The sequence below is a fragment of the Marmota flaviventris genome, chromosome 11, assembly GCF_047511675.1.
Source record: "Marmota flaviventris isolate mMarFla1 chromosome 11, mMarFla1.hap1, whole genome shotgun sequence".
In the NCBI taxonomy this organism is placed as follows: domain Eukaryota; kingdom Metazoa; phylum Chordata; class Mammalia; order Rodentia; family Sciuridae; genus Marmota; species Marmota flaviventris.
Window position 1 is genome coordinate 26,115,758 of NC_092508.1, and position 13,481 is coordinate 26,129,238.

Consider the following 13,481-nt stretch of genomic DNA (forward strand, 5'->3'; position numbering starts at 1 on the left):
GATCTCAGGACAAAATGGGATATTGTGAACACTCAGAAATTTATTTTGGGGGGGGATTTCATTTGGTGCCTTTTACTGTAATGAAAGAAGACAATCCCATCATTAAAAAGTTTCTGTATAGATCTGGAACTGCTAGATACGGGTAGTCCGTGGGTTACTTTTCTGATTAGGAGAGGGGATTCCGGGCACCTGCAGCATGGTGGGGAGAATCCACTGGTAGCCACTGAGAGAGAAGAGGTGATTGAAGTGCACGGCGGTGTTGATAACAGTGGCAGCGTACTGCCTGAGCAGGGCACTGTCTTCTGGGTGAAGGATCAGAGCGCCGTTGAAAACGTTGAGGAAAAGCATAATTTCATCTCCCCAGGGGAATTCGCTTGGCATGCCCAGGAACATCTCTTCCAGGAGCTGGATCCACAAGCTTTTCTGAAGTGTGTCAAGGCCAAACAGTTCCTTCCCAGCTGTGAGAACATGAAACAGCAGAGATGGAATTAGTACCACACCAATCCCATCAGCAAAAGCAGGGGATCAAACGCCAGGGTGCTGCTGTTTCCCATTTGTTCCTCTGGGGTAAGATCTCCTGCTAAAAGGCTTTTCCAGCACACAGTTGCTGGCATTAGGACGAGGCTTCCTAGCTCTCAAAAGACTTTTATCAGCACCACTTGGATTGAAGTTTGTGGGCAAGCCAGGGCAGCATTCTGCTGCTCAATAAGCTGAAGCTTTGAGAAAATGTAAGCTATTCCAGCTAGAAAACGACAGAGCTAGGATTAGTGCTTGACCTTTGAACCACTCCTCAGGCTGGAGCTCTTTCCACTATTGCTCTGTCCCTTCTGCAGGAGGACAGTGATGCACAGGGATGCTAATTCAAGTAAATGGTACCAAATTAATAACAGTAACAGAATTGGGTTCCAAACTGCATCTCTTTCTGTTTCTCTGTCTCTCACTTTGGATTTGATTTGATTAAAATGCACACATCTTAAATGTAGAGTTCAATGAGTTTCAAATATGCACATGTAACCAATACCCAATCAATATATAGACAATTTTCATCATCTCCAAAAGTTCCCTCATGCCCTTTCTAGAAAGTTCATTTCTTAACCCAGAGGCAACCACTGTTCTGACTTCTGTCACCCCAGGTTAGTGTTGTCTTCTTCTGAAGTTGTCTTCTTCTGAAGTTCTTATACATACCTATGTTTTCTGTAGGGACTCCCCTCCCTACCCCCATCCTCACCTTGCTCCCTCACCATTCACTTTGAGTACTACTCTCCAAGATTGGTGCTTGGAATGGCAGCACCAGCATGCCTAGTGGGGCAAGTTTGGGCCCCATCCTAGAACTCATTCGTAGGTGGAGGGTGGGGCTCAGCAATGTGAGTTTTAACAAGTCATCATGGTGATTCTGATGCACACTCAGGTCTGAGAACCATGGGTTCCATAACTGTCTGCTCATAAAGCTGTTCTTCAAGTGGGGACAAAACAAGGGTGTGAGGAAAGCCCTAGAGAGGAAAGGCTTCGTCATGTCTGATACCTTGAGGATCACTGAAGAGTGAGAATTCGGCATCTATAGCACTCCGAGGGAATGAGGGCAGGCGGAGGAGGTCTTCCTGAAGCATGGAGACGTGGGACTGTTTGTGGGCTGTGGGGATCTTCTGCGTGAGGGAGATGAGAAACAACACCCGCCCCACCTCCTCCAGCTTCCGAGTGAACACCTAGCAGAAAACAAAAGCAGGATTAGGAACTTCCAAGTTGCAGAGTACAGAAACTGGAATAAAATTCTCAGTAACAAATCGGGTTGACAAAATGAAAAAGGGAAAAGCAGAATAAGGGAGAAAGGCTTTTTTTCTGATCACACAGAAAGCAAACAATACTTAATTGACTCTCAGTCTCTACTTCCATCTGCTCTGAAGAAGGAAGAGTTTTTTATGGAGTTTGCAGTCTGGAGGAGCAAAAGGCAACATTGTCAAGAGAGTTCATTACTCCAAAAAGCCTATTTGTCTGGGGGGTCATAATGTGGATGATCTTCTTTTACTGGGTCAGTTTCAATTGCTTCTATGATTTCCATCAGTGCCTGAAACTGTTTACTGGCAGTTCTGGGTCTGTCTCTTAAAAAAAGATTGAAATGGAACCAGGAAAAACCTATCTTGAGAAAAAAGCTCATGGTCCCTAATTGGTGCCCTTTGGCCCTGAGCCTAGGTGGCATACACAAGCACATGGGACTCTTGGTCCCTTCCCTTACTTCCATTTCTCTTGATGATCAAGTGAGCAGCCAGATGCTTATAAATAATCAGCAGCTGTTGAGGGACTTCTGAGCTAGAACCATAGGAATCCATATTGTCATCTCGCTGGGGAATTTAAAAGCCTTAACATCAGCTGGCAGTCTGAAAGTTTGCTGGGACCCCAAATGCAGTCTGGCTGGGCACAATTCAGGAGCCACTTGTCAAAAGAAACGAACTTTATTTTCAGAACCACACACGCCAAACAAAACAGCTCCTCAGGAAAAACCCTCAGAGCCCAACTGCCACCACCGGCTTCCCACAAGCCTCTCCACCTCCCCCCCTCCTCCTGCTCTTGAGGCCCATTGGCTGGGTCGCGTGGGCGGAGCCAAAAAATCCCCCAATGAGCAGCTCCATGGTCTGAAAGGGCAGGGAAACAGCCCAATGAGCATCACCGCAGAGGAGCCAATCAGCTAGATGTTGCTGGGCCGCTGTGAGCCAATCATCAGCTGGCAGTCTGAAAGTTTGCTGGAGCCCCTTTGGCTGTGGCTCTCAACACCTTAAGATTCCAACTTAGAGTATACAAACAGGGTCTCATTTCATGGCACTCTTTTGAAATACATTTTTGAAAGATTTTCTTAAACATGGTAAATACATGCAAGCAAAGCACCATTATTGATTATGCTTTTATTTATTGTCAATTATCCTCTGTCAAATTAGAGTCTAGGATCATTTTGGTAAAATTGTTTTAGAAGTTGTTCTTAAGATTTTTCATTTTTGCCCAACACCTCACACCTTGCAACACATTTAGTATTTTCTTTCTTTCAAAAGTAATTTAGGTAGTTAACAGTAGCTATTTTGCTTAAAATGACTTAAGTTATCTAAATCTATTCCATTCTCATTTAGTTCTTGACATGGCAGAAAATAAAATTGAAATAATCAAGTATCCTGAAATTCTTGTTTAGATATTTTATTTAAAAAAAGGGTAATACATAGACAATATTAAAATTGTATTGACTTTAGAATTGTGTACTAAAGCCATATTTTGCATGAAGAATGGAGAGTTTCCTTAAGGTCAAAGTCTGATTTGAGGCTACATATGTAAATATTATTCTGATCTTCAATCTTAAACCTAAAGACAACTACTTGATTTTGTCTCTTCCTGTTTTAAGAAATAATAGTAAGGTCAGATCCTTGGTCAGTAGCAGAGCTGAATGGAATACAATCTCTAGTCCTTAGTTCAATGCTTTTTTTTCAGGATAACAATATTGACCCCTTTTACTTTTTTTCTAGCTGGTGGAAACTTCTGATACTGATCTAGAGGCTACAGTATATGTACTTCTAATATTGTTTCACAAAAATGTGAAATGAATATCATACGTATAAATCAATGGGTCAATAAATTAGGATTTCCATAGTTTATACTCAATAATTCATTATGGCATTACTCTATGTGATTTGTTCTTAATGCCTATTCACCATCCAATCTATAAAACGTAACACTATTTGGGGGACAATCTATTGAACAAGGTCACTCATCCATTTTTTTTTCCAGAGAGGACCACAATGGAATCACAGAAGCTCTGGGTGGGCAACACATTTACAGATGATCGGTTCCAATGACACCACAACATAGGATAGAACTGAGTGGTCAGACACCTGTTTCTGAATGAGCTCCTGTCCCTTCTCTGGACGCATGTGTACGAGGTTCAGCTGTGGAGATACTGACCTCCGGAAGGGATAAATATCTCGAACATAGGTCTGTGTGGATTACACAAAGAGAGAGAAAGAAAATTCAAATGGTTAAATTTTACTCATTTCCTCTTTACCCAAAGGTCAGACAAAAAAATTCATTTGCTTCTAACTGTTTTGATTCTTCCTAATTTTATGCTTTCAAACTCCTGCTTAGGAAAGCTTCAACCCATCCAGGTGGGGTGCTCTTTCCAGGCACTGGGTGCTATGTCAGGGGCGAAGCTACCCAGAGGCAACATACTAGACGACACTCTGAAAGGAGAAGGTAACCTTAAGGTAAAACCAGGGGTCACCATGAGAGCCCCATGGCTCATTAGATCAGGTCACCATGGCCATGTTTAACATAGAAAAAGAGCCAGAATGGCCTAAAAAATCCCAGTAGACACACACAGTTTTTATATGGGCAACTTAATTTTTCACTTTGACATAATTGTGATGAATAACCATATGCTTTCTTGGTCTACCTCCATCAATGATTACAACTGCCCTGAGGCAGATACTATCATCACCTCCACTTTACAAAGGACACTGAAGGGCAGAATGGTAAAGCAACCCTTTCAAAGTCACATAGACCCAAAAGGCCATGCTCTGCCCCTCTAAACAACAAGGTCTCTGTGCCTAGGAAAGGTGCTTTGAACCTTTGGTACAAAACATGTGCGTCATTACTGCAGTCTCACCTTATTGTAGTGGATAAGATTCCATCGCTTATCCATCAGGAAATAATGTGTGGACTGGGACTCGGGGATGTTGAAAAACTCCAGACACTCCTAGAACAATAGCAACAAATTTTAATATATGTTTACCAGGAACATATTGTTTGCTAGTTAATAAGGTAGAAGACACAAGTATTGGAAGAACAAGATAACTTACAAGGATTTAAAAATATTTTTCATATTTTATATATATATACATGTATATATATATGTATATATATGTATGAGGATATATATTCATGGTTAGACAAAAATGATGCAATAAAGACTAATCATGTAATATGAACTGTCTGCTCTCACAGTGCTCAAAGATGTCCCGTTATAATTCAGACCAAGTGATGAACTGTGGGGACACAGTGGCACCTACTGGTCTCAATATCAAGGAAAAAAAAATGTTTAGTAAGACTTAAGGAAAATACAAAGTATAATACATCGAACACTTATTACATACCGTATACAATGCTTTCCATGTAGATAACTTATATAACCTGAACTAGAATCCTAGTATTGTTGAAAAAGAAACTGTGGCTAGACAGGCCCTATTATTTGATTTGGGTCATGCTGGCCATGGTGGAGCAAGGTTTGAACTTGCGGTTTGATTCATTACCATTCAACATGTGCATACAAATGGAATGGTTGTTGAATTTTGCTTCACTAGACCTTAGAAAATCTCTGGAGATGTTTGGGTAAAGCCTGAAGGAGAAGGAATGACCCCTTCCACTGAAATAAAATATACAAGTCTGGCAAAGATGAGTTTTTAGGAGGCTTTTCTACTTACATCTGGATCCAGAGTTGTGTTCCAGAAAATTAGATTACTGAAAATTTGAACTTCAAACAGAGAATTACTGTACTAGTTTACTTACTACTTTATTTTAAGAACCTTGCAGGCAAGCGTAGCTATTGATTATATTTCTTTTCAGGAGAATCACTGCCATAAATACTAGAAAATACTTTTTTGATCCACCTGATTTATTTGAAGGTATATATTTTATTTAGAGACAGGGTCTCACTGAGTTGCTTAGTGCCTGATTTTTGCTGAGGCTGGCTTTGAACTCGCAATCCTCCTGCCTCAGCCTCCCCAGCTGCTTGGATTATAGGTGTGCGCCATCATGCTCGGCTTGTTTCACCAGTAATTTCTACTGGTGATAAGTCAAGACTGTATATAGATTCAACTGGATCCCACAAAAGGGATCTCTGGCATGATCATTAGCCAACAGCTAAAGGTTACCCCAGTGCCATCAGTGGACAAAACCAGGTCACCTTCAGAATGACCACAAGTGATGCTAGGAAGCTCCTAAGGTGGAATTCACAGAGTTCCAGAGAAGTGAGGAGCAACATCAGAGTTCATGCTGCTGCTACAACCAAGACAGGAACTCTCCTGACTTGGCCTACTTCAATGCAGAGCTAAAAATGTCAGTGAAAACTGGAGAAAATGACATAAGTACTTAATAATGGAGCAGATTCTCAAAGAACAAAGAATAGTGCACATTCCTTTGGAGATAGAAAAATGCCATTTATTTCTAAAATGGGTGTTCACAAATGTGATCATAGACATTGTGTATAAAAATCGTTTTGTTAAAGGTCATTCCTACCTTCAACAGGGCTTCAAACTGAGTGTCTTCATGGACTGGTAACTGGGTTGGAATGTCGCACTCATTTTGTCCATGAACTACCAACGTTTTGGTACCTACAGACAATAAAAATCACAATAAATGGACCCCACTACAGGAAAGTTTGTATTTAAAGCAGAAAGCCTTAAAATATTATTAAGTTGATTCTTAATTTATAGTTAGTGAGTGCTTAATATGAGTATTGTACTAATTGTACTCCTTTATTCATATCTGAATGTGTATTTTAAATATGTTCATTTCTTAAACAATGATAGCTACCATTTATGGAGTTCCCAATACTTTTGCCCACATAATTGTATTTAAATCCCCCAGCAAACTCATGACATGATCTTCATCTTACAAATTAGAAACACGAGAGAAACTGAGAAATTTGTTGTTGTTGTTGTTACCAGGGATTGAACCCAGGGGCACTTAACTGCTGAGCTGCATTTCCCATCCTTTTTAATATTTTATTTAGAGAAAGGGTCTCACTGAGTTGCTTAGGGCCTCACTAAATAGCTGAGCTTGGCTTTGAACTCACAATCCTCCTGTCTCAGCCTCCCAAGCAGCTAGGATTACAGGCATCCACCACCATGCCTGGCTAGAGAGAAATTTAATAACATACCCAAAGACATATATTTATTTAGTGGGAGAGTCAAAATTCAGACCTTAAGCACTGCAACAAGTAATATATTCCTGTATTTTAAATGAGATAACCTGGCAATGACAGTTGAAAAAATACAAACAAAGATGTTAGCAAAACCAAAACAAGTTCCTGAAATGTAGTTTAAATGCACATTTTCTGTACTCTACTTTAGCTGGTTAAAACATGTTATTTTGGTTAGGAATAGAGCTCAGTTGGCAGAGTGCTTGCCTCACATGCACAAGGCCCTGGGTTCAATCCCCATCACCACCCCCCCCACACACACATGTTTATTTTACTTCATTCATTAATTATACAACTTTGTGAATATTATAATATACCTTGATTTTTAACAAGTTGTTCTAAAGTATATGAGTGACAAAATGAATTTATTTACTATAACAAAAACTGATCACATTTTTGGATACTCTACAGAACACACAAACATTCAACTGTTTATTGAATGCTTCCCATGGATCAGGTATGGCAGCAAGTATTTTATATACTTAAACTCATTGATTTCTTGTGATTGTGAAGTATGAATTATATTCCTATTTTGCACACAGGGAAAGAAAGCCTTACAAAAATGATGTTCTTTTCACAGCTGATACTAATTGTATGACTGATAAACGGCAGTGCTGACTTAACACAGGCTTCTCTGCTGCCAGAACCTATGTTCTCATCTCTGAATAACTTTGTCTTTCTCTTTATTTCTATTAAAATGACCAATTCTTTTATTTTTATCGTTACTGAACAAGGATAAAGGCTTGGTAAAATCTTTATCTTAAGGACAAACAAGCTGTGTGAAGTGAAAAGGAACTGTATCTAGAGTTCATATCACACTTGATGTTCTTTTGTAATTCTCCCTCTTCCTGCTTTTCCCTTTTCCAATCTTTCATAAAGCCATCTCTCATTGAGTTTACAAAGGACTGGGGTCCCTGCCATGCAGACAATATCATTCTCCTTGCAGTGCCAAAAATTCACTCAAAAAGGCTTTCAGTTCAGCTTTCCTCTGCGAGAGACTTCCATACATCTTTAACCTTGGCAGTCCTTCAAGGACTGATTCACGAGGATCTCAGTTCTGATGTGTCCCTTTTCATCTGGCAACTGCTCACTTTTTAAAGGGTCTATTGTTTTTTCTCTGATTGGATTAAACAAAAATTCTTTGATGCACTCCATTCTAGGGGTTAGAACTCTGAAAATTTTCTCATGAATGAAAGAGCATCCATGGTCTTTCAAAGGGCTATTCATAATTTTTTTTTTTTTTTTTTTACCTGGCATTGAAGCAGTCACCAGGAGCTTTACTTCACACTGCTCCTTCTTCATTGTCTGCTTGAGGTCCTTGAAGAAAAGGCCCTCCACGTACCCAACCACCTCCCAAAGGAAAGTCAGAGTGGCTGAAATGGCATCCATCCCCCATTCACAAGGGGTTCGCACGAAGTACATGATCAATCCCACCTGAAATTAGAACAAGCCTTCACAAAGCCACAGTGATCCTGAGCTCACATTCTCATTTCCTTGGCTTTTCTTTTTTAAATTTGGATCTTCTCCTGTGACTTCACATTCTTTGTTCAAATGCTTCTCTAACACTTTCAAATGGCACTAATCAGGAGAGAGTGGAATTGGAAAATTGACAAACAGGCTTCCATATATTGTATGTATCATTAAAATGACCAATTCTTAAGAAGAAGGCATAAAAATCATTCTTACAGACACCATATCTCCTAGTATTCTCAGGTACAGAAGCCATCCAAAATTAATCTGTATGTGATGTTTACCCACACACCAGCTGCAGCAAATAGTCTAATAGTCTGAACCTAAGAACGCCCTGCTTTGCCAAATCAGCAAATTCAAAAGTTTTATTTGTGTGTCCTCTAACATGTTGAAAAAAAATGTGCCATTTTTCGTATTTTAAAGTTGACATTTAAAATGTCTTCTAAATCTACTTTTTAGTAGGAAGTAGAATGTTTAACATTCTATAAAATAAGATGAGGACTGACTATAATTGGAATATTTGATGTAATAACTCTTGACTACCTTTCAATAGTACACAACGAAATCAGAAAAGAATAATGTAAAAATTTCCCCTGTGGGTTTAGCCATTGTTTCTTGAAAAATTCGGCAGTCCTGGGAAACTTCTCCATTATATTGAAATAATAAGGGTCACTAAACTCATCTGCTTTGATGGTTCTGAATGCTAATGCTTTAATGAGGGTCAAACATCACCTCTAGCAGAAATCTATAAAAGATGGAAACGGGATGGGCTTAAAGTGTCTCGATTAGTCAGAAGTGTGTCTTCCTTAAAACTGATGTGCATTTCCAATTCTGTCTGTCTTACATGCTATCAGAGCATTCAGGTGCCAGATATCTGAGATGGTGCCATGGGCCTTCTTTGTGTACAGTAGTAGATTGGTGACTGAGATGACAGACAAACTTAAGAACTGGTTCATGCTTATTAAGGATTTTGAGATGTATTCAGAAACATCTTAGAACTATCAAGGTACCACACTCATGCAAAAGTCTTCACATTCCCACAGTTACTCTTGCCCCACATTAAAGTTGCCAGGTCAAGTCAAACAGTGGATTTAAGAGTCTGGAAGTGATGAGTCAGTGTTGCCAACATCCCCACCATCTACACCTCTGACAGCAATTAGAAAAAAAGGAATATCTCATAAGGGTTATTTTTAAAAAATTGACTCTTCCCTTTACTGTTTTTCCTTTCTGAATACAAGCCCCTTCTCCTTGTCCACCAAAGCAGACATCTGCCTGGGATTTGGGGAAAGAGTAGAGTCTGGACAGAAATGCAGAGATAGGAAGGTTTATTCATGCAAAATAAGATTTTTAAGATTTTAAAGCAAGGTCCAAGTATGGCCAGTCCTTTTCTCTATTAGCTTATCTGTTACCTGGAAGGACTTATGTTCACCTCTAAGGCTCACTTGAAATACACAGAAGGAGAATATAGTAGAAGAAAAATTAAATGCTCATCTACTTGCTGCAGAATTAAAAGATGGAGGAGAGCAATGGTCTAGGCAAGCATTTCTCCTGTCTGGTGACCTGGGAAGGTATGTGGGCAAGTGAAGGTAACATTGAAAGGGCTCTTGCCTCCAGTCTCTGGGTTTCCTTTCCATACCAACCTTGACACAATGTAAACTTGGCAGGGCACATACTTACACTGAGGGAGGCCCTGACATTTGTCTTTGCTAATCTATCTTTGCTTTTTGGTGTGGCATAGCCAGGACCCCAAAACAATGGACCCGTGACTGGAGAGTTTTCCAAATGGCTGCAGTAGCTGAACAGGACACTCCAGCTGGTGGACTTCCTATGCTTGAGCCAGATGGGACTCATGGAGAAACTCATGGGCATTTACAGCACCAGCCAGAGTTGAGGTGAGATTGAGACTTCCAGCAAATACCACTGGGAGCAGACAGGCCTCATGTTTCCAGAGTCAAGGGCTTCCGTTTTTGCCAACCTGGCATCTAGCCACCAGTCAGACAAAGAACATTTTCTCACAAGTGTAGCAGCCAGAGGAAACACAGGGATAGACCATGAAGAAAGGTCTTTTTCCTCCCCCACTCCACATGGTTCTTACAAACAAAAGCAGTGGGAAGAAGGAGGCTTCCTAGAGAATAAGCATTTTATCCAAGAAAGACTGAACACTATCCAAAAGTGCAGTTCATATTTTTGTATCAGTCTGAACTTATAACGAGATTGGACACTTATTTATATTTTGTTCCCCTTGCCAACAGGCAAGTGGGCACTCCGGAAGACCAAATTAGTCACAGACAAGAGAAAGGAATTACAAATATTCTCTGCCCATGGGAGTTGTAGTGTGAGTTAAATTTGTCACTCTGCTATGGATGCATATGCATATACATATGGACAAGTATTTCCCTGACGATAGTAAGGAAGAAGGAAAGGAGTTCTCCCAACAGAGACATTAATTTGGCTTTCTGTCTGCCTGAATTAAAGTGTAGTTTCAAATAATAGTCATCATGTCCCAGTCCCCAAAATGCATATTCATGTGAAGAAACTGGTAAGACCTGAAGTGTCAGGAAGGAGTTTTCAGATGAGGTTTAAGCATAGACAGCTGTCATGGAAAAATCCACTTACAAATATTTTCTACCTAGGGAAATACTTGCTCCTGTGTGGGGGGTGTGTGTGTGTGTGTGTGTGTGTGTGTACAGGCATACACTTTAAATGGCAATACAGGAAAAGGGAATGAATGCCTAAAAATGACATGAACCAAAATAAGGAAGTCGCATAATGCTAAAGAAAGAGCGGGAAAGCACGTTTGTGGAGTATCCACCATGTGTCAAAACTGTGGCAGGCAGGGTCTTCCTCTACTAAGAGTGGTGGACTCAGCTGATAAGACTCACCTGTCTCTCAATTAATGAAAAATTATGTTTTAAAAACCCTGAGACTTTTATCTCATGTTCCTGCTTCTTACTTGGAAATCAACATAATCTATTGACTACTGACACTCACCAAGTAGTTGAATAGGATATGAGATGTCTGAGCAGGAAAGTCTCCAATGTTTAAGAGAAGTTTGCGCAGCATGTACATTAACTCATCCTGAAAAAAGAGAAGAATTTTAATGTCTTGTTCAGGTGCCATGCTGTAGGAAACAAAATTAATTTGTTGAAAATTGGGGGAGATTTTTAACTTTTTGCTCAGACTTTAATGTAAATGCTCAACATTTTAATATAGTTTATGTGATGCACATGTATACTTATAATACATGTGATACTTAGTATTTAACTAATCTTAGTATTTAACTAACACTTTAGTATTTAATATTAGTATTTAACTAACACCTTTCTTCTAGTAGCTGACATAAATATCACTGACAACTGTGTTGTTGTTGTTGTTGTTGTTTTTTAATAAAACTTTACATTGTATCTACAGGTCATGGGCAAACCTTTAGAGCTGTATATTTAGTTAACTATCTGCCATGGCATGCCCTCCAAGGTGTGGTGGGAATGTAAGGAAGACCTATGTTAAGAAACCATTAAACAAACCAAGTTTACTAAACTTTTGAACTTCATAATTCTGTTTCCTAAGTTTTGAGTTAACAAGAAAAGTGAGGTCAAGAGAGAATAACTGAGCCATAACTAACTTATTTTCAGAAACTAAACCTAATATTCAAGTGAATATGGTCATAATGTAGAAACAAACAAATAATTCTTAATTATCAGCATATTTTTTTCATTGCTCAGCAAACTGTTTTTACATAATTTTCTTATAGGGTGGTTTGGCACCACCCTATAAGATGGTCTTTAGGTATTAGCTTTTTGACTTAAGAAGAGTGTTAACCTATTCTAATAACCCCACCTGTACCACAGACTCAGAATTCAACAAATGTATCCAATATTAACAACATTATACTAAATTTAGTCTTCGTTCAAAATATTGAGAGTCTTTCAGATTTAGGGCTATCACTAGTAACATAATCACACACGCAGATGTCAAGTAACAAATTTGAAAGAAAACAGCAAAATTTAATATTGCTCATCATCAATATTTTAAAAAGTACTCTTTGGCTATACATTGCTGTTGCATGCACAGCACTATACAGAGTCTTTAACTTGCTTTTTACAGTATTCACATTCATAACTACACTGTAAAGGAAGAGGAATTTACTTGTCTATTGCTGATTGTCAGTTTTTCCAGAAAATGTCGAAGAACAGTTGATGGATCTTCAATTAGACAATTCCATAAGACTTGTTGGGCCACAGCACTCACTTTAGAAGAGGAAAAAAAAATTGAACATTTGTCTTAAATGGAGATAAATCTATTACACATTATTCAAACAATTAACCAAGCTTAAATTAGTTTCTCCATTTTGCCTTAGAAAGATTCTCTAAACTCTTTTTCTTTTGAAAGGTGAATATTCGTTCTTTTTCTTGTTCTCACTGAACATTTTCACATGTAAAGAAAAGTTAAGAAAAAAGAGTAAGATGGTCTTTAAGTATTAGCATTGCAAAGAATAACTTTGTGAACACACGCAGTTGTCTGTGTTGTGGAAACCACAATAATATGAGCAGTGGTAAGTCTTTTGTAAAGTCATATTTCATTGCTTATGACATAAATTCCTAAAGTAATTATTTAGTGTTGGAAAATATATTTGGTTAAAGTGCACATGATTTACAGATCATCTTTTAAAGTCTACATGGATGCTTTAAATAATATCTCTTTTGGTAAGTTAAAGTAGTTAAGCCAGTACTAATTGGGTTCCCGTTACTGATGAGAGACTCTTAAAAATAATCAGTCCTCATGAGAAATGATGTGCTCCTACTTTGGAAAAGGTAGTCAGGCTAAGATTACCTGCAAGCATCCAGACTAAGAAAGCCAGTGGGCAAAGGGATCAGTCTAAACAGCATTCCCAATTCCATTAGTTTTCTAAACTAGGTGTATAGAATTTAGCATAAATTTATCCTTCAATCTATATTTTCAACACACAATACCAATTTTTGCTTAGAAATTAACCATCCAACTGAAATTCAGAGCCTTATAAATCAATAATATGAATAAGAAATACATAAATACTAAGCTTTAG

General features: G+C 38.8%; 1 protein-coding gene across 3 annotated transcripts in view; it reads right to left on the bottom strand.

Moving 5' to 3' along the window:
* Positions 1–13,481, bottom strand: part of Unc80 (unc-80 homolog, NALCN channel complex subunit) — a 192,481-nt gene that overhangs the window by 44,540 nt on the left and 134,460 nt on the right. For all 3 annotated transcript variants that reach the window (XM_027941959.2, XM_034635733.2, XM_027941958.2), the window contains 8 exons: positions 12,566–12,666; positions 11,411–11,497; positions 8,200–8,383; positions 6,265–6,359; positions 4,637–4,726; positions 3,867–3,968; positions 1,523–1,703; positions 190–458 (listed from right to left, as the gene is read on the bottom strand). In XM_027941959.2, the coding sequence (XP_027797760.1) occupies positions 190–458; positions 1,523–1,703; positions 3,867–3,968; positions 4,637–4,726; positions 6,265–6,359; positions 8,200–8,383; positions 11,411–11,497; positions 12,566–12,666 (1,109 nt within the window). The remainder of the gene's footprint in view (positions 1–189; positions 459–1,522; positions 1,704–3,866; positions 3,969–4,636; positions 4,727–6,264; positions 6,360–8,199; positions 8,384–11,410; positions 11,498–12,565; positions 12,667–13,481) is intronic.